General features: G+C 38.0%; 1 protein-coding gene across 2 annotated transcripts in view; it reads right to left on the bottom strand.

The window, feature by feature from the left end:
• slco4a1 (solute carrier organic anion transporter family, member 4A1) overlaps nt 1-21,607 on the bottom strand; it is a 30,404-nt gene extending 8,797 nt beyond the window's left edge. Inside the window, exons 1-7 of one of the 2 annotated variants that reach the window (XM_027144991.2) lie at nt 21,329-21,607; nt 8,091-8,685; nt 7,623-7,998; nt 5,642-5,732; nt 4,641-4,762; nt 3,671-3,782; nt 2,215-2,369 (exon numbers count right to left, since the gene is read on the bottom strand). In XM_027144991.2, the coding sequence (XP_027000792.1) occupies nt 2,215-2,369; nt 3,671-3,782; nt 4,641-4,762; nt 5,642-5,732; nt 7,623-7,998; nt 8,091-8,504 (1,270 nt within the window). In that variant the 5' untranslated portion in view covers nt 8,505-8,685; nt 21,329-21,607. Of the gene's footprint in view, nt 1-2,214; nt 2,370-3,670; nt 3,783-4,640; nt 4,763-5,641; nt 5,733-7,622; nt 7,999-8,090; nt 8,686-8,826; nt 8,943-21,328 lie in introns of those variants that run through there. The other variant, XM_027144993.2, reaches the window with a different exon arrangement.
• Nucleotides 21,608-22,690: the final 1,083 nt, after the last annotated feature.

The raw sequence follows: 22,690 nt of genomic DNA, 5'->3' as shown, positions 1-22,690 counted from the left end.
GATTAAAATTAGGCAGTGAAGTGCTTATTAATGTGTCTACGTTAGTCATCATTCTTGATGAAATTCAATATTTTAGGGAATCTCAGTTAAAGCCAGCAGACCCTCACTACAGTAACTATAATTCATGCAAGTGGACTGAATATTAATGCTCACTAGACAACAGGCTTTTAATACAACGTTTCTATCCTGTACAGCTTTACGGTGATTCAATTAGTGTGTGAATGAGTGGATTTTGCACAGAAAAATAATTATTTCAACATTTATTGGACAATGCCTTCTTTGCTTGTTCCACCTGGATGAATGGCTTCTATACATGAAGATAAGGAGCTTTTTTGGACCTTTCTGCACAACAGCATCTTCCTCATCTGACTTCTGTACAGCACATATTGCATGAACTTTGCAAACAATTGCATACATCTCCACTTTAGTCATACTGTTTTGGCACCGATATATACACACACATACACATAGTGGTGTGAAAAAGTGTTTGCCCCTTCCGAATTTTTACATTTTTTTTGCATGTTTGTCACACTTTAATTAGTTTAACTAATTTAACTAAAAATTAGTCAAAGATGATAAGTAAACACAACATGCAGTTTTTAAATGAAGGTTTTTATTATTAAGGGAAAACGAAATCCAAACCTATATGGCCCTGTGTTTTCCCCTAAACCTAATAACTGGTTAGGCCACCCTTGGCAGCAAGAACTGCAATCAAGCGTTTATGATAACTTGCAACGAGTCTGTTACAGTGCTGTGGAGGAAATTTTGGTCCACTCATCTTTGCAGACTTGTTGTAATTCAGCTACATTGGGGTGTTTTCGAGCATGACCCGCCTCTTTAAGGTCATGACACAGCATCTCAATAGGATTCAGGTCAGGACATTGACTAGGCCACTCCAAAGTCTTTATTTTGTTTTTCTTCAGCCATTCAGAGGTGGACTTGCTGGTGTGTTTTGGATCATTGTCCTGCTGCAGAACCCAAGTTCACTTCAGCTTGAGGTCACGAACAGATGGCTGCACATTGTCCATCAGGATTTTATGGGAGACAGCAGAATTCATGGTTCCATTTATCACATCAAGTCTTCCAGGTCCTGAAGCAGTAAAACAGCCCCAGACCATCACACTACCACCACCACATTTTACTGTTGGTATGACGATCTTTTTCTGAAATACAGTGTACTGTAACTTTATGCCAGATGTAATGGGACACACACCTTCCAAAAAGTTAAACTTTTTTCTCGTCAGTCCACAGAGTATTTTCCCAAAGGTTTTCTGGCAAAACTGAAATGAGCCTTTATGTTGTTTTTGCTCAGCAGCGGCTTTTGTTTTGGAACTCTGCCATGCAGGCCATTTTTACCCAGTCTGTTTCTTATGGTGGAGTCATGAACACTGACCTTAACTGAGGCAAGTTAGGCCTGCAGTTCTTTGGATATTGTTGTGGGGTCTTTTGTGACATCTTGGATGAGTCGTTGCTGCACTCTTGGGGTAATTTTGGTCGGCGGGCCACTCCTGGGAAGGTTCACCACTGTTCCATGTTTTCACCATTTGTGGACAATGGCTCTCACTGTGGTTCACTGGAGTCCCAAATCAAACACTTTTTCCACACATAGCCATGTGGGTTTAGATTTTGTTTTCCCTTAATAATAAAAACCATTTAAAAACAGCATGTTGTGTTTACTTGTGTTATCTTTGACAAATATTTCCATCTCTGAAACCTTAAAGTGTGTAAAACGTGCAAAAAAAATAAAAATCTGAATCAGAGATTCAGAATCAGAATCAGAATCAGAAAGAGCTTTATTGCCAGGCATGTTTTCACATGCGAGGAATTTGTTTTAGTGACAGAAGGCACTAGGAAGGGGGTCAACACTTTTTCACACCACTCTCTCTTCGCCACATAATAATTCATACAAATTCTAATCTTTGGTTTGCATCAGGAAAGGCATCAACTGCAAAACCTGTGTCAAATCTAATATATGGACCATGTGATCCCTATGTTGACTCCGAACAGGGAGCACGCAAAGAAGAAGAAATAAAAGCTAATGATGATTTTGATAATAATGATTTTGCTAGATTAAAGTTTGGGTCAATAATTTTAGCTAGATCCTCTGGCTGTCCTAAAATGTTAAATACACACAAGCAGACTCCTTCCCCTTCACTTCAATTCAGGTTAACTGAGTCACTGAAATAAATGATATGATGGTGCCACATGTCTTACCAAACCAGGTGGCTGCCTCTGATGCACTAAGACTGAACTGAGACTCCAGGAACTTGGGCCCAAAAGTGGACATGCCAGCGATTAGAGTGGCCTCTGTAGCACCAGCCAGACACAGAAAAATAAACGTAGGGTTCTTTAACAGCAGCAACACTGACCTGGAGAGAGAGAGAGAGAGAGAGAGAGAGAGAGAGAGAGAGAGAGAGAGAGAGAGAGGCTGAATTCTGGTTACCCTTGTACTGTATATAGTTCAGTGTGTTGTTAGTTATATCTAATCAACCAATCCAGACATAAAATCAGAGAGATGCATGTTTAAGAGCTTTAATCATTGTTCAAATCAAATATCAGTATCAGCATGGTTGTTAGTGTCAGGTGGGCAGCCATGACATGACATGCTATGTGTAGCAGCCATTCTGTGGGAGACAAAAAATGGCTAGACTGGTTTGAACTGACAGGATGTCAACAGAATCTGAAATAACTGCTGTTACAAACGTGGTGAGCAGCAAACCATCTCATAAAGTGCAACTCACCAAACCTTGAGATGGATGTTAATAGCAATGGGCTACAATAGCAATAGACCACATTGTGTTCCACTCCTGTCGGTTATGTACAGGAACTGAGGCCACAGTGGGCCTCTCTCATCAGTAAGGTGCAAGTAGAACTGCAGATCTTTGGAAGTTTTAGTAGTTTTGTTTTTCACACCGTTCTGTGCAAACTTAAAGTCAAGAGATTTTCTCAAAGACTCAACAACCATGCCTTGGTCAAAGTCACTGACCGCCAATCTGAGGTTTGAAGTGAAAAGTGAATATTACCTGAGGCTTTTGACCAGTATTTGTATGATTTTATACATTCTGCTTCTGCCACATGATTGACTGGATAACTGCATGAATAAGCATGTGTATGAATATTTCTAATAAAGTGGATAGTGAGTGTATTTTCAATTTTGCTCAATTTATAGCATTAAAATGATAAAGAAATTGAACTGAAAGCATCTCATGCAAAAACAGGTTTCCAGAAACCTCCAAATATGAGGATGCAGGTATCATGAGAAATGTGAACGTGACGTTTTTTATAAGTAAAAGCAAAAACCACGGCCATAATAGAATCATTTTCTGACACAAATCTATAGTCAGGAACATCTAAAATTGTTCCAGTCTCACGACACATAACTGGAGAGAAAGAATGCTAATCATGAGTCAGTCAGTGTGTTACAACAGTTAGCCACATAATGAATGAAGCAGAAGTTCACAGAGGAACTGTATCCTACACATGCGCAAGTGTGTTTCTAAATCCTCCTATTGTGTTTCAACATCTGCTCTGTGTGTGGTACCACCCTCTTCTGTCCTCTTGGATTTATTTAGTGTGTCTTCATTCTTGTTCTCAAGTTTCAGCATTAACTGAATCTTCTCTCTTATCATGAATGATGGATACATTTGTGTTTATGTGCTGGTGCTTTTACCTCGGCATGTCTTTTACTGTCTTGCCAAACTGGGGATCAGAGGCGGTTGCTTGACTTCCATCCTTCAGCTGATGGGCCTCAGATACACGCATGGCTAGAAAGCGCTGAGAACCTGTGTTTGTGTGTGTTAGCATGTGTGTATGAGAGAGAAAGAGAGAGAAAAATAAATAAATATATTTGTGTATATGTATATAGTGTAGTTTTTACTTTACATATAGTTTAATCTATATTTCCTTGCACCATGTACAATATTTCAGCTCACTCAATGTGTACATGACTGAGAAAGACATCCACTCAATGTGTACATGACTGAGAAAGACATCCACTCAATGTGTACATGACTGAGAAAGACATGTACAAACCAATGAACTGTAGTAGTTGAAAGTCTATACACTCCTATTAGAAATGCTGATTTTTACAATGTGAAAAATAAAACCTAGATAAATGCTTCTCTCCACCCACAGTTAGATACTTTTAGCCTCCCAGATAATCTCGGTCTTGTCCTTTCATCAGTTTCTTGGTGATGTTATTTTGGTGCCCTAATTTCTCCACTGGCTGATTATGGTGTTCTTGTTGTATCTAATATTTTGGAAATTTTGTACCCTTCTCCCGATTGATACTTTTTAGCAGTGAGATCCTGTACGTGTTTTCTAAGATCTTTGTTGATTACAACTTCAGCGCTTGGTTGAAACAAGAAGACATCAAGTAAATCCAACATAATCTGTATTTATCAGAAGCACTTCAGTTACCACACGGATGTATGATAATTACGTTCTATTTGTCTGTTACTTATATTTTGTTGATTGGATGGAAAGATAGCTTATATGATTTATCTTTATTACTTTTTTAGATCACAAAAACCAGCAGTGGTAATAGAGGTGTATAGACTTTTTATATCCACTGGACTTTGATTATTTGAACTGAATGAACTAGGGCTGTTTGTGGACTAGGCTGGACTGATGGATTATACCTGGCAGTTGGCGAGGATAACCCAAAATAGGTATAGCGGTGATGAGGGCAGCAGCTCCTCCTGCCAGGAACCCAATCCACCACGCCCCCACCCACAGTGGGCTTTCCGGTGTCAGTAGAGTTCTGAAGGAATAGAAGCAGTGCAGATTTTTCTATGTATATTTAATATCTCAAGCATTTGAAAACATTACACATGAGTCACAAATTCTAACTTGGAATACAGACCTGCCCTGCTAAAGAAGCCAAAACAAGCAATAACTATGAATACTGACATTAATGCTGAACAGATGAACTTTAAGTCTATTCATTTATTTTGCTGTAGCTTGTACAATATGATATTTTCATTATCTCTAAATAATCTCACACTTCCACAATATCCAGTGATACTTACTCTGGTTCTATAATATTGTATTAACAATATATCTTTATTTTTATGCATCTTTTGTGTAGGAACCACATAATTTATCAGTGTGCGAACATAAGGTCTCACTCAAAGATACACCAAATGATCTGTCTTTTTCTCTCCAATAAATTGTGATACGAGTCCATCAGCATTTCAGCTCTATCACAGGACACCGCTACATGTATCTTGTCTTTTCACTTTTCTGATCTGTTTCATTAATATGAAATAAAATCTAGCACTGTATGATGAGCTTATCTAATATTAGACAAGCAGACAATTAACATCAGTCATATTGTAAGTAGTTGTTTTCCCTTTATTTTAAAAAAGCTAGTTTTTAAACAATACAACATGAACAGAGAGAAATCAATATCTCACAAGCCCATAGCACAGGCAAAAATTTTATAAAAATGTCATAGAGAAAAAACTCTTTTTGGACCAATAGAAATAGTTCAGACGTGTGAGGCCACTTTTTCCTGCCATATCAAGTATTTCCCTGAAACACTCCTACCTCTTTAGCTTTCTCACAAAAACCTCAAAGACCTCATGGCCCTATTCACCCCAGAGCCCCTGATGACCCTAAGCAGGCGTAAAAGACTCACGTTTGGCCAATTTCCGTGTATGTCTTGAGGAAGAAACCACCCAGCAGGTAACCAGCTGCTGGGCCTATTATAGCTGCAGTGTAGAAGATACCTAGGGAAAATAAGGCATGTTAGTTTAAAAGGGTGGCATATTAGTATTAGATCATTTATGGCTCCCCCCCTGAGTCTTAGAAAAAACTTCATTGTTCCATTTCACAGAATTCATGTTGGATTTTTGATCTTTGCCTAAGCTAGACTATGTTTAGAAATGGAAACTAGCGTACAGAGATGCAATTGTCTGTGAATGCCTTTGAAATGCGGATGGTGTGAATACGGAAGCAGCACAATTGTAGGACGCTTTATTGATGTTGAAAATGGAACTTGCCTGTAAAGGTCAATAATTAGGCTGCTCTATATAATGTGTCTGCTGGGAACAAAATTATAAGGCTCACTGAAAAAAACAACATACAAATTAAATTACTCTCAGTATTAACATTTTGTGGACTAAAGTATTTGAGTTCTCTGGAATCCTTCTAATACACATATATACACAAGAAACAAACAGCCCTACACGAGAGCATGACATCACGCTGCTCCTTGTTCAATAAAGCGACTGAATATTTTCGACTTGTTTTTCATGGCCTTTAAAACATCACTTACAGGAAACTGTGGACTTTTGGAGCCCACTTTTAATGCACACATACACACAGGCCATGTTTGCACTTCAATTACATGGTTGACTCTTTTTATAACTCTTCTTTTCATAACCTTTTAAAGCATTTTAAACTCCATTTACAAGAAATACACTTCATATGTCACAACTAAAACAAGGCAGCCTTTTATACAAGCTCCAACATACTGTAACAAAAACACACAAGAAAGGTTACTTTTTGCTCCACATCAACTGCACTGAACTATTAAGATAACCTTTCAATGAACAAATAAATGAGAGTCAAAGCCTGAGAGATGATGTTTTCCTACTGTACATTAAACAAATCCAAATTTAAAAATTCCAACCAGATTTTTGCATATTCACTTGTTGGTGAATTTCATTTACCTGTAAATTTCCAAGCACATTCACTTTTGCTTTTAGTGGTACTCACAAAACTCCATATACTGTAATGCAATGTTCACAGGGAGACAAAGTGAAGCCTAAAGAGTAAACAAGTGCCTCCTAAGCTCAAAACCTCCAGTAAAGCCAGCTCATGGCAGACCAACTATTCCCCTGCCATTACACTAAACTGGAAAAAATGCTCAATGAATTTACTTAATTCAAAATATATATCTCAATTCCACATAACTGAACTAAGTAATATCACAATTAGTTCTCGTACACCAACATGATTTGAGAGAGTTTTCAAGGCCCGGAATAAACACCATGCTTACACCAGAGCTGACAAGCAAACCCAAAACAATGGCGTTCTACATCAGAAACATTACTACCGTGTTATTCTAACATGCATGTTTTAATAACGTAATATGATAGTATTGTCCACATCAATTCCAACATCCTCATGAGATTACAGTGTTAATGATTTATGTTAATATTATGTGAATTGATCACACTCACTCTACATCTAAGCAATGAAATTTATACTATAAGCAATGAAGTTTATCAAAAAATGTTTATATTTTTATGTAAACTATATGGAATTTTTCACAATGATCACATATTCAAATATATTTTTTCAGTGTAACTTACAGACTGTGCAAGTGATTAATGAATGTACTGTAGTGTAACTCGCTCACGTGTATAAAATTCAAGTCTCCTTACATAAAATTTCCTAAACTATGATGCTCTCATAGAATACAATTGGATTAAATACCTGGACTTTCAGGAATGTCTCATGTTCTGCTTTACAATTTATTATTTTCTTTACATTCAGTCTCATAAAAAAACCCACTGCATATATTGACATATCTTAGAACAACCCACTGCAGTGACAATTAATTTTCAAAGAATTTCACTCAATTTAATATCATACCCTAGCTATTCACTTACCAATGTAGACTGGCGCATAATTGGACTTGACGTTCTCATCCAGGTAAGTAACGCCAAGTGTGTAGAGTGGTGTAGCACCAACACCATGCAGAAATTGGCCCAGCATGAAGACGTAACGGTACAACGAGAGTGTATTTCCTTGGTTGACCCCACACCCATTCGTCTGATTGGTTGAGCACAGCCCTGTATGATCCAGTATTCTGGGCTGGTAAGGTGGCGTGGTGAAGTGAGGCAGTGCAAACACAATTGAGCCGAGTGCCATTATGAAAACTCCCCAGCCCAGCCAGCGGGGCTTGTGTCCTGTGCCACCAAAATAGCTCACAAATGTCAGGCACACGCATGCAGCAATGTCATAGGAGCTAGCAATGAGTCCAGCCTGTAATTACAAAAACAGTATATACCATTTAATTCTTAGCTTTAGCTGTAACCCGGTTTTTCTTTCTCATAAAAAAAAAACAACACACAGACCTGATAGCTGCGCAAGTCAAAGCGTCTCTCAATAGACGTGATGACGGTGTTGATGAAACCGTTGATTATCATGCCCTGAAGGAATGAGGCCACGCACAGGAAGAACAGCACCCAGCGGACCGTGTTGAAGTTCTGGATGAATTGGGGGGTTAGAGCTCCCCATCCACATAAGTTCTCTGTGTCTGAGGACAGAAAATTTACCCCCACTGTTGCCCCGGCGAGGTTAACAGTGTTCCTGGTCGTCTTGATGGGAGCATCTGCAGATGGACGGTGAAGGGTGGAGCCAGTAGGTGTGCTGACCCGTGACTCCAGTGGGCTCGGCAATTCCACACTGGGGACAATTGGTCCATCTTGCAGATCCAGCAGCTCTTGTCTGGAGCTGTAGGAACTGTCATTGTTGAGTAGGTGGGGCATGACCCCTTTGGGAAAAGCACTAAAACTTTGCTTTGAGGTAAAACGTTGAATTTCAAATCCTGCTTTTTTTTTTTTTTTTTTTTTGTTGAGTGAGCTGAGATGAGACCTGTAGTTCAGATGTCAGTGTTAGACCAAACCACAAGGCGGCACGGAAATGCTTTGAAGGTAGGAAGACATCATTCTGAAATGAAAAGATTTACAAACAGAAAAAAAAATTACATGAATCATGGCTAAAAAACATTCATAAATTGTCTTATGATCACACAGAGAAAACTCAATAACAATACATGGACAACAACAAATCCAGAAGACTGGATCTCACATCTGCAGTGAACATATTTTTGCATGGAACTGCAACACAGAAGAAGCACATGGATGTGGAAGCGGGGGCGTGGCCAAGCACTGAATTGTGAATGGAGGGCGGAGCCGAGGGAGCCTGGTTAGGATCACACACCTGTGTTAAACTATAGTAATGAGGGAGAGATGAGGAAAGAGTTCTGCTGAAAGGAGCAAGTAAAAGTAAAGCTCACTTTTTAAATTCCCCCAGCCTGCCTCCAGTTTCCTCTTTCCCGAGCCTCCTGAACTCAGTGTAACAGTTCAAAGATCTATTAAATCCCTGAAATTCTTTTGGTGCGTACACAAATAGAATTATAGGTGAAATAAATAACTATATGAATGAAAACTGTGAATTAGAGAGAGAGAGAGCCTCGAGAAACTAAAAAGAAGTCATACTGTGATACTGAGTCACATTTAAACATGTAATGCTACATTTCAAAAAAGTGGTTACAAAATAAATATATGTTGAAATAAGAAGCTGTGAAAGAGATGTGTTGTGACAGAACTCTTGCAAATACAGACTTGTGTACAATCAGTTTAAATAACTTTAACGTTATTTAAACGGGAACACACAAAGATACAGGACAAAGTGGTTTATGAACATGGATGAATACATGATTAAGTTTGGCTGAAAGCAGAAATCCATAATGTTGTGTCATTAACTTATGACAGAAACAAGGAGAATAAGAGAAAGAGAGTGGAATTAAGAAATTAATAATTTTTTAATTTTTTTTTTTTTTTTAGAAAAGTGGTTACAAGATCCATATATGAAGGCTTAGGAAGGGGTGAAACAAAGGTGCTGTGAAAAGAAAAAACAAACAAACAAACAAACAAAAAAACAACAAATAGCTATTCATTTTCAACAAGAACTGGTGACTCAATGTGGATGTGTCTATTTTAAAAAAATCTGAACTTTATGCAAACATGAAATGACTTGGTGCAAGGACTATCTACGAGATAGATGAGTTTATTTGATCCATGGCAAAGAGCACATACTGCTTCTAATTCCTCTTGATATGATGCATATATACTGCTGAATTTTATATATACACACTATCTAAGAAAAGTGATCTGCATTATTAGCTGTGCCACCCAACCAGTAGTCTAAAAGTAGTCTAGTCTTTATAGTTGAGCGACTGGTGACTTACATCAATAAAATTGCAGCCTAACACTACCTTTAAAAAACCCAGACTATAAGTGTTACAGGGTCCAGTATTGTGTCCGTGATGATTCCAAGCATTTGCCATCTGCCTGTATTAATTAGTTGTTTGTTTACAGCTTGCTTCATGCACACTTATTTAGACATTTCTAGTTAATGCTGATTGCCTCACTATTTGCCTTCCTTGCACTTCTGAGGCCCTTCTGTTGATTTAAAAGAAATGTACTTCCATCTGTCTGTTTGCTTCATGGCAAGTCATTTTGCCAAAACACAGATGCAGGAAACTTCAGTGAAATCAGCCTGGCCTGCTCTGCTCAAGGCACTGTAGTTGGTGAACAGAATGAGCAAATCTCTGCCAATCAGCTACAAGAAATGATGTATACCAGTACCATTACGGCAGTGCCCACTCCTTATAACTGGCTTTTTATTATGCCATCTGACAAGTGTGATGATCCGAGCTTTTGTGCCAAGGTTTATTACTTCAGTGCTCCCTATATTCATGTCCCATGAGGTCAGATGAACAAATCAATAGCATTGCTTTCTGGTCTCATTGTCATGAACGTGTCTACCTGAATATTTATGGTCTCGATTCTTTACCTACAGTGTCATCACAAAAGCTTCAGTAAAACTACTAACCCTGTTCACAGTTACCTGAACTCCACAAGAACTCCACTTTTTAAGGTATAATTAACTCACAGTATTTTTGCTTGAATTTGAAACAAAATGAAAAAGACCCAAAGCCAAATAAAAGACAACAACAAAGTAAAGCAGTTTCCTGCCACAAACCTACACTTCACATGGCAAATGCTTAGTCAGCAGCAGTTTGAGACCAAGGAGACAGATGAGTATCCCTGACCCAATAACAAATTATCTTTGGTTTTAAATGCTTCAAATGAAACTGTATGATAATAATCTTTAAATTATGCCAACCTAACCAGTGCTGAGATCAACATTTCACACCTCAATATCCAACCTGAAAAATGTACAAAGAAAGCCAATAGCTAACTGAATGACCTAGATTAGCTAGTCAGATTATTTACTGTTTAAATTACAGTCTATTAGATTTTTGAAGTTTCTTCAATACTTGGTACTGTACCAATCAACTGATAAATATCTCTGTTAAATATATCTATGAGCTACTACAGCTTAAAGCTCTTACAATGTACATATCTTTGCTAGACAGCTGTGTTGCTAGAAAACTGCATGTATTAGCATAAGCTAGTTAGCTAAATAACATGCCTAGCAAGCTACTGAATCCTTTCTTTACATACTGAGATCACTTGGTTAGTTTTTTGGCTAGCATTTTGTTTTTCACCAGACTACTTATTTGCTATTACATGAGTTATTTTCACATAAAAACAATAATAGCAGTAATTTTACTTGTCAGTGTGTTCTTCCTTTAATTACTGTTTGTAAATGATTTCTTTACATTTCCAAAATAATATTCCCTATTGGGCATGCATTTTGTAATGAGAGTAGCTTTTTAATGTGAAATAATTAATCAGATATGGGGGCATGGTGGCTTGGTTGTTAGCACATTTCCCTCACATATCCATGTTGGGGGGTTTGATTCTCGTCTCCACCATGTATATTTATGTGTGTGGTGCTTACGTGCTGTCCTTATGTCTTGTTGGCTCCCTCCCGGTACCCTGGTTTACTCAACCAGTTCAAAAACATGCATTTTAGACTGTGAATTGGTGAATTGTGCCCTCGATAGACTGACATCCTGTCCAGGATGTGTTCTTAATCTCTTTGTATGGACTCCAGGTTTGCCACAACCAAAACGGTGTAAAGGATGAATGGATGGATATTGCAATTATGTTTGATTAAGGAATCTTAAAAAAGTTATTATAATTAAAATTCTGTTTAGCTGCACAGAAAAAAAACTTACCTAACTTGCCTAAATTTAGTGTAAACTTTTATACAATTTAAATTGAATGCACATTGTATACAGGGTGCTTGTGGATGCAGAGCATTGGAACCGGAAAAATGGTGCCAGGGTCACTGGATCGATCCTATTTTATCCCGTCTATGATCCCACCTGTGTTCCCAGGTTAAGCTCTGAATCCACAGTGACCCTCACCAGAATATATAGGATAGAATATTTAGTGCTTACTTTAAAATGCAGACCAGTTATACTGACTTAAAACATGCACATTCATAAATATTAATGTCAAAAATATGTTAAAAGTAAACAGTGACATTGTAAGTATGTTGACATATTGGTACAGTAGACAAAAATAAATTCAAATAAATATTTTTACAGCAAGGTGGAATTTAGGTTTCAGAATATTAATTAGGTGGCGTGACCATTGTGTCAGAAGTGGTACTTTGAATTGCTCCACTGTGATTGGCCACTCACCAGTTGCTCAGGAACTATGGATCACAAAATAAATAAATAAATAATGTGCCTGTTTTTAGTTTTCAACCACTTGTATTATTTGTTTTGTGTTCCACAAGCCATTCTTTTGGATCCAAAGTACAAACAGAGGAAAGCTGAACAGTGAGCGGTGTCCATGGATTTGAGAATAGTCTCAGTATTTTCTTTGGCTGTGTCTGGGTCTTTGAAGCATAGCTGGGTGCTAACAGGCCAAAGGCATAAACAACAGAAAGGAGGAAGCTAAGCAGGCCATACGCTTTCACTGACGACATCTAGGAAGGAACTTCAGCAATAACAGCAGCTTTTTGTGTGAATTAAGAAGAGGGTGCTGGAAGGCAAAGCAGGTGCTGTAAATCACTTTGTGAATAAGTTTTAATACTTTTTTTTTCAGGGTTTATATACAGAGGACTCTATACAGTACAAACTGGGAAATGTAGAAAGCAAAACTACATCTAAAGAAAACTGACAAGTGTGACATAATATGATCATTACAAATGACATGAAAAGGTCATGTCTAAATTCTAACTATTAACTATTTCACTCCATCACACAGGCTCGTATAATGAAGAAAAATCCCGAAGCAACACCTAAAAACACATTGTAGAAAGTAAGAACCTGGACACAACTTCATGTTCTAGCAGAAAAATGATCCCAAAAAGCTGTATCAAAATGCCTTAAAGACAACAAAGTGACAGTACTGAATCGGCCATGACAAAACCTTGACCTGTATCCTACAGAAGGAAACCTGACTGAGTTACACCAGTTCTGTGAGAATAAGTGAGAATAGGGAAGCTGATTTTGGATTTAAGATCAGCAGTGTGAAATACACTCAATATACGGACAATATATCCATGTTCACAAAACACTACCCTAGGCAATGGTAACAATTGTAACATTAAAAGTTAGCATGCTAAAAAGTAAAAGTAGTATGAATTAACATGTATTAATTGATTTTTGTTTAAATCTTAACAAAACGTACCTGCATTGACTGAGAGTAAGGTCCATAAGTATTTGGACACCGACAGAGTTGTGGTTATTTTAGCTGCCTACTTCAGTATCTTAAGTTGTAATTAAGACCGTTAGTTTAATTTGTGGGTATGTACATCTAAATTGTTTGAATGGGTAGAAATTACAGCACATTTTAATTTCAGTCCTCTGTTTTTACGGAGCCAGGAGTAAGTGGAAAAATGTTTGCTAAGCTGTTCTATGTCAAGGTGTGCATTATGCAGTTACTGTAGAATCTGTTGTTATTGCCTCTCAATGAAGACCAAAGAGCTATCACTACTGATTAGACAAGCTATAATTTGGCTCTGGTTTTAGCCGTGGCACATTTTATAAAAAGGAAGAATGCACTGGTTAGTTCATGAACATCAAAAGGCCAGAAAGACCACAAAAAAAATGAGGTGGATATAGGAAGAAAACTACCCCTAGTGAAGAACATCTGGCTAGTTCAAGAACACCCTCCATTAAGTACAGGTATCAACATGTGGTTGCTCAATGGATAAATGGTTGAACTACTGATCAGAAAATCATGCTGCCACTACTGGGCCTTGTAAAACGTATGTTGCTCTGGATAAAAGTGTCTGACAAATAATCCAAATTTGAGTGTCATTTAAAAAAAAAAACTCTAGAGGAATATGGAGAGGTGAGACTTTAAGGTTTACTAGTTCCTCAGGCCATGGAGATATATTTACACTGCTTTTAACAAACATTTTCTTTATGTAATGGGAACCTTTGTGCCTCAGGACTGTTTGAATATAAGCACTAGCATGGAGCCTATCCTACAATCCTGATCAAGGAACGGTTCACTGTGGCTGGGGTCTCAACCCACTGCACACGCTCAGACAAGCCTGTGGGACGGGGAGGAAACCCCCAGTGTTAGGTCACTTAGAGTTATACAATACCGTCAAAGGAACACTTCTGCTAAACCTGCATATTCATACAATTTTCAAGGAAATTCTCATGTAATGTAATGTGTAAAATTTTAGCATGAACTCCTTGCTATGCTCTTAATTTACTGTAAATATGATTGCAGTTTAAAGATCCAAAATTATGACTAACAAGCTATCAATCCACTGGAATTCTGCAAAAGTGGATTAATGAACAGAAGCCCTACTTTTTTTCTTTGTCTCTTTAAATTTTCCATGGCTTGACTCGCAGGTCAAGAAGTTGCATATCACCAGAAGCTCAGAAGAACAATAAATTACCCATTATTTAACAGGTGGCGCGTGTTCCATGGCCTGAGGCCTGAATGAACTGAACTGAGATTCAGTCAGGCAGTCTAAATGACTGAATCCAGTATATTCCTTGAACTTTTACTGATATCTGTAATATTATGCATTGTTTTGTTCGGTTATTATGAACAAAGCCAGAATTAAAAAAAAAAAAAAAGGAAGATAAATTGATAACTTTTGGTTTTGGTTTGTCTTCATGTATTTATCAAAAAGCATTCCATGTTGAGGAAGTTACACATTAATATGTCTTTTGTTTTCTACTTTCTTTTCAACTAAGACCTATTGCCTACATAATTTCATTCTAAAGGCAATTTGGCCACCAAAGATCACAGTAGACTAAAATTCACTGTGTATTACTATTGAATCCTCAAATTTGTTTGGTCAGAAGGTGCTTACTACAGACAACATAAATAAATGAGAGAAAAATGCTGCTTCACTGTAAACAGTAAGAAATAAACAATTGTAAATGGGGCAACTGACTGTGACATAAGAGAAATAAAATACACTGGGTTTTGATTTTAAATTAAAATAACTTCAGTGACACCATCACCCCATTGTGGAATATTTTCCTATAACAGCATCCCACATTGTGTTTTATTCCTTATATGTTACTGTGCTATATTTATCTTTCATTCAGTCTCACCTAAAAATGTCACAGCCTACAAACATATCTAAGATCAATATTTTGCTGCGGTGTTTTCGTTTGTTCCAGAAATAAATCAGTTTATTAATTTGTATAAGTGATATGCAGAAGAAATCCTGCTTACATCAACAGGCTGTGTCCCAAATGCCCTTTTACACACTATGCACTTACACCATGCACACACGCTGGTGTACAAGTGTCTGAATTTTAGAAGAGGACAATTGCCTCGGATGACAGACAATCCAAAGTGCAACAATCAAGGAGAGGACAATTGTCTCGAATGACAGACAATCCTAAGTGCAACAATCAACTTCTTACCTAGGGTTTACTGTTAGGGATTCAAAATCTAACAGTGCTTATTGTTCTCCCACATGTGGTCTAAATCTCAGATGAAAGATGATCCAAGTATTTAGAATCCTTATTCACCAATTATACCACCAAAATAATTCAAAAGACAGTCCTAAAGACATTGTGTGTATAATATCTATATTGTATTATGTGAAAAATATGCAAATATTTAATTAAATTATAATTAAATTATATTTAATTTACATTACTGTAGGATTAGATTGCCAAGAGCACAGTGTGTCCTGACAAAGTTAAATAAAAAAATTATATGAAAATATGATAATAAAAGCAATTTATTTTCTGCACTTTTGCCAAAAGCATCATGATTGTAGCTTTGTCACATCATTAAGATGCACAAGATGCCTTACAAGGAGTTTCAAATGTACACATCTGCACTTAAATCACAATAATTATACTGTTCTGCTGCTGATCCATAATCTGTATAACCAGGAACTTTTGACCATCTTCTAAATTGAGTATGAGGGTAATTTCTGAATTCACTGTAGTTTTTCAATAGATTTATAGTTTCCTTCTTGCCAAAGCATCTTAAAACAACTCATTTTTTTGGGTGAGCCAATAATAAGACCCTCTATGGCTCTGTAAAAATGATAACTGCAGTAAATTTGTGTATAACCGACTGATATAAGTGACTCCTTTTCTCCTGGTGTCACAATGTATTCTGCTTTGTGGCAGTGTTGTGTCCTTTGCAAATCTAAAAATGTACCTATTTTGTGAGCAATAGACAAGTTCCAGCAACTATGACACTTGCTTTTTTAGCATCTTATTCTGCTCACTTGTGAAAAAAAAAAAAGCAATAAAACACCAAACCCCGCTGCCATTTCTCCCATCATATCCATGAAGAATGAGTACTGTATGTATGATGGATATGGTGAATACGCTCCATGATAAAATGAGCCGAAAAAAACAATTAATTAAATTTCTACTTCTTTTCTTCTTCTTAGTACTTTACAATACTTTTCTTTAATGCATTTTAATGAAAAGAAAAAAAAAACAGATCCAAGATCTGGAATGCAGACACTCCAAATCTGAGCGGTGCCAAGATCCTGTTTTGTCATGACCTAGCACAAAGTAAGTACCGGAGATCAGGGAGAATATCTTTGCAGTAAGTCTTTCTTTTAAAGGAACAAGTGGCACAGTATAATAGAAGCACTGGCTTATCCGGTACATCAATTGACTTTCTTTATGCTCCATGTCTAGCCACAATGGGATCTTTTATGGACCGCTGTCTCTAGATTTAGACCTGGATGCTAAGTTGATGTTCTGTAGGAGGAAGTGGATAGGAGCAGAAACAGTCACCCATTGCACAACACAAGTCATACTCATAATGGAATGGCCATTGGAAACATATTTTCTGGTCATAGACAAAAATAGAAGTTTCCAATTTAAATAAGAAGCGTTATTTTTGGAGAAATGAAAACTGCATTCTAGCATATGAACCTTATACCATCTGTGAAACATGGTGTTGGTAGTATCATGATTTTGGCCTGTTTTTCTGCATATGGCCCAGGAAGTCTTGCAATCATTGATGGAAAAATTAATTCTGAATTCATACCAGTGAATTCTAAAAGAAGATTGCAGGATATCTGTCCATGAACTAAATCTTAAAAGAAAATATTTCACACACCAAGACAAAGACCGCAATCACACAAGTTGGTCTAAATAATGATTAAATAGTTAATTAAATTTAATGTTTTAAGAAAGGCCAAATCCTGACCTTTATCTAATAGAAAAGTTGTGGAAGGACCTGAATCAAGTAGTTCATGTGAGGACACCCACCAACATCAGATTGTTGAAGCAATGGGATAAAATTCCTTCGAGCTGTGCAGGCCTAATCAACAGTTACCGGAAATGTTTACTTGCAGCTAATGCTGCACAAGAGGATCACGCCAGACACTAAAGGCAAATTTTCACATACTTTTCTTACTCACAGATATGTAAGACTGGACCATTCACATTTTTTGCATTTGCTTGATTGGGTTCACAAAGATAAAACTAGGAAAAAAGACGGTGGTGCAGCACCATACTGTAAATAGTGCCACTGACAACACTCCCTAATGCTTCAACACCAAAGTCAGAGTTGCTGGAGAAGTCAGAGTTGACAGAGTTGCCAGAGGAGCCAATCAAGAGCTCTCTATAACCCGGCTTTACCAGTGCCATGAGTCAGGCCACTAAGAGGAATGTGGGTTGAAAGCATAAGGCCCAGATGCGGCAGGCTTGTATGTCTGGGGAAGAACACGACACCAATGGCTCCTCTCCAGGTGAATCCCAAGCCCTATCTAACCTGGTGTCCTCCCAACAAGCTACCCAGGAGAGGGGTTTTGGGAAGTAACAAAAGGAGGATGAGCAGCTGAGGCATTGCTGGAGCCAGGTTTTGCAAGTGGAGGGTGAGAGAACAGACCCATTCAGACTGTTCCCAGCATCGTATTAACTGGTGAAAAATGGGCTCCTGTATCACTGTACAAACAGGAGAGGGGACCTGCTGGTTGTGTCCGGATCCCAAAGGACGTGCTGACAGACCAAGGTACGCACTTCATGTCTAAACTAATGGCGAATCTGTGTCGACATGTTACAGGACGTCTGTCTACCACCTGCAGACTTATGGACTTGTGGAGCAGTTCAATCAGGGGCTGAAGAGGATGATGTGAAAGGTGGTAAACAAAGAGGGACAAAACCGGGACCTCCTTCTTCCTTACACACTCTTTGCCGTAGAAGCGGCTCCCCAAGAATCCACCAGTTTCACCCCATTTGAGCTCCTCTTAGGACAGCAACCTAGGGAACTGCTGGACAGGGCCCAGAAAGCCTGGGAAGAACAGCAAACCCACTTCATATCCATTATTGACTTTGTCCAAGAGATGCAGGAGGAGGCTCAGCATGCCCAGAAAAGGGCCTATAGTCTGGGTCATCTGGCCCAGCATCATGAGTTCCAACCGGGACATCAGGTAATGTTACTCGTCCACAAGCACGGTTTGCAGTTTGCACTGTCTTTTGTTTGCACTGTCTTTTGTCCTGCACTGTCATGTCTGTCTTGTTTGTCTTGTCCTGCATTGTTTGCACCATGTTGCACAGATGCGCTTTATGTGGCCTTATGTAGCACCATGGTCCTGGAGAAACGTTGTCTCATTTCACTTTGTACTGCAACAGCTACTGTATATATGGTTGAAATGACAATAAAAGCTTCTTGACTTGACTTGACACAGTCCTCGAGTGGATTTGCCCCCGGCAACTACAAGCTGCAGCAGCCAGGTAAGCGTGCAGACAGCTATATCATGTCAATTTATTGAAGAAATGGATTCCTCCTGTACCTGTTGTGTCTGCTTCACTACCTCTGACACAGATCCCCAAGTGAGGAGGGGGAAGATCTCGCACTGGCCCAACAGCAAGACATCGAGGAGCTTGTGGACCAATTCTCTGACATCTTTTCCTCCGTACCGGGCCTCACACAGTGGTGCGCCATGAGATCAAAACCCTTCCCAGGATGGTGGTTTGACAGCGGCCATACCGAGTCCAGGACGCTTGGAAGCCTCCCTAGAGTGCCCTACAATACTTCTAGGACTGTGTTCTGGTCATATTTATGCAGAAATATTAAAGAGTTTCAAGCACTGACAAAAAGGTATAAACTAAACAAAGCTAAATTTCATTTCAGACACAATGCTGGAGTGGAAAGTCACATAGTGTTTTTGTTAATTTGGTTATTTAATGGGAGTAGTCTGACTGCAAACTGTTGAATGGCAGTAATGATCAGGTGGATGTGAATGGGTATGATAATAGGTAGAGGTAGAGAATTGGAATTGGAAGCTCAGTGTTAAAGATGTTGGACATTATGGCATAATTAAACATCTAACAATTTCTAACTTTTATAAGTATGTGCTGCCAAATATTCAGCATCTATCCCTAATATTGTAGCATTATTAACCATCCACATTACAACATTATTATCAATAGTAACAGCAGTAGAAGTAGTAGTAATAATAATTATAGTAGTTGTAGTCTTGGTGGTATTAGGTGTGATTATTCATTAAAATAAAGAAAATCCTGCACAGAAAACACAACTTTATAATGAACATATACTGCATTTTGAATACACCCATACAGTGTCCAAATAGGTCCTGCTAGGAACAAATATACACTGTTATGTAGAAGATATTTTTTTGTGTACACATTTCAGATCCTTCTGAGAGCTTACAGCGCCTCTAGCCATGAGGCTTAGAGGAACAGATGTCCACAGGGCTTCTTACAACTTAATCGTATTTTGTGTCAGTGGACAGGTGCAACACAACACAAAAGGCAACAAAACTATACCATCAAAAGCTTCTGGTTATAATGATATGTGTTATAACTTTAGCATGTTTTACTCATTGTAATCCTCTTTAGTTTTTAAAAGTGTTATATAAATGCAATAATAATAATAATAATAATAATAATAATAATAATAATAATAATAATAATAATAATAATAATAGCATTGATAACACACCATTAGGATCCCTAGTTTGATACTCAGTTTAGAGGTTTTTTATGAAGCTTTGAGTGTTTCCCCATGCTGTGTGTTTTCCCGCAGTTTCTGTTGGTTGGTCCTTGCAAATCCTCAGAATATGCAAGTAGTAAGACTGGCAACACTTTTACATACTGTACATATGTAAGAGAGTGTGAACGTCTCTGTGTGCGCACAAAGTGCCCTTTGGACTGGTCTCCTACAAGGCCAATCATTATCCCTCGCGCCTAGTGAACAGCAACTCAGAACAATGATACTACTACTACTAATAATAATAATAATAACAATAACAATAATAATAATAATAATAACAATAATAATAATAATAACAACAACAATAATTATTATTGTTGTTGTTATTATTATTATTATTAGTGTTTTTGTTGTTGTTGTGTTATTTTTGTGGTTGTTCAATAAGCATAATTCTAATTAAGATCTTAACTCATACATCTCTGTAGTCCCCATATTTGGACTCTGTTCAATAGAGTCACTAGGCAGCATGTACTGCACCCAGCATAGGCAGGGCTCCAGCCTGATGCACTTACAGTACAGCCCATACACACACACACACACACACACACACACACACACACACACACACACACACACACACACACACACACAAACATACACACACACACACACACTAAACGTCTTTGACTGTTAACACACCACATAACAAGGCTGACAGTGAATCTTAGGTCAAGACGGACGAAGGTGAATGATGAAGCTGGTGCAACACAGGGCAACAAACATTAGTGTATTTTCTGCATACTTGTCGTTATGAATTCTCGCATTATTTGATAACAGACAGACGTTTAAAAAGGAAACTGGAGCACCCGTATTGCCCACCTCACCCTCATCTTCCTCACTTGTACAGAACACGCATGCTGACTACAACACGATTCAACGGCTCCACCACTCCTTTATTCTGTCTTTATCGCAAAAAAATAGAAATAACAATACATCTAATAACACAAGCCAAATTTATCCTGACCAAATATCAGAGAATTTGCTAGAGGGATCTTGTCGTTTAGTAGCACAATCGAAGCTAGCTAGCTAAGCATCTAGACCTGTCAGCCATCTAGCCGGATTTAAGTGATGCTCATTTGGGCTTGTCTACGCTGCCATGAACACTGCTGCTGTTTATTATTAGTATTATTACTATTATTTTCTCTATGTGAATAAAAAGAACGTTTTGAGACACTCACATTTTTACACGACGCTGGTTTCAGGTGTCTCTAAGACGAGTTCTTCGGGTTATCTCTCCACATCCACGCGTGTCGTGTGCGCCTCTCCTCCTGTAGCGCGCTGAACCAAAGCGCTTAAAACGCCGTTCCAGCGAGAGCCCCGCCCCCCTGTGGTACCACCGCTGCTTTCCACCAACCGCGTGTCAATACAGCTGTGCGCCCGCCGTACACGCTGTAAAACCCCTGCAACCTGACAATCCTCTACAAAGACGATTATTATCTAGTCTCATCATGTCCAGCAAGTTGCTCCTCTATTACCACAGCAATTGGCCAAGGGGAGTTATTTTTTAATTTATTAATGAATGTGACGTCATGCTTTTAGCTATACAGTCAAAAACCTCTTTGTATTTATTTTGTATTTTTTATGTCTTGTCATTGGAAAATATATTGGAAATTAAAGAAGGTGCTTTGGGACTTTTTTATTTTATTCTATGTTTTTTTATTTTTTTATTTATAAATCAGAATCAGAATTACAGTCGGAAGGAGCTTTGGGACTTTTTTTATTGTATGTTTTTTTAAAATCAGAATCAGAATTAGAGTCAGAAGGAGCTTTGGGACTTTTTTATTGTATGTTTTTTTAAAATCAGAATCAGAATTAGAGTCAGAAGGAGCTTTGGGACTTTTTTATTGTATGTTTTTTTAAATCAGAATCAGAATTAGAGTCAGAAGGAGCTTTGGGACTTTTTTATTGTATGTTTTTTTAAAATCAGAATCAGAATTAGAGTCAGAAGGAGCTTTGTTGCCAAGTAAGCCTGTGCATACAAGGAATTTGTTTTAGTGCCATAAGCTTCCAGTACACAAAGAAAACAACACATAGATTATAAAATAATGAGAACAAAAAAAATACACAAATATAAATACAAATAGACAAAAAAAAATTAAAAATAGAAGCTTGAAGCTGGCTCACAAGAAAGCCTGGAAACAGTTTGCTGAAGACCAAGAGCATGAATCACTAGAACGATGTCCTGTGATTTGATAAGACTAATATAAACTTGTTTGGCTCAAATGGTGTCCAGCATGTGTGGTGACAAACTGGTGAGGGGTACCAAGAAAATTGTGTCTTGCATACAGTCAAGCATGGTGGTGGTAGCATCATGGTCTGGGGCTGCATGAATGCTGCAGGTACTGGGGAGCTGTACTTTATTGAGGGAAACATGGATTCCAATATGTACTGTAACATTCTGAAGCAGAACATGATGCCCTCCCTACAGAAACTGGGCAGAACTGCAGTTTTCCAACATGATAATGACCCAAAACACACCACCAAGATGACAACTGCCTTGCTGAAGAAGCTGAAGATGAAGGTGGTGTAGTGGCCAAGTA

The sequence above is a fragment of the Tachysurus fulvidraco genome, chromosome 23 (genome assembly GCF_022655615.1).
Source record: "Tachysurus fulvidraco isolate hzauxx_2018 chromosome 23, HZAU_PFXX_2.0, whole genome shotgun sequence".
NCBI classification, from domain to species: Eukaryota; Metazoa; Chordata; class Actinopteri; order Siluriformes; family Bagridae; genus Tachysurus; species Tachysurus fulvidraco.
Note: the sequence above shows the minus strand (reverse complement) of the source record. Positions and strands in the feature narration are given on the sequence as shown.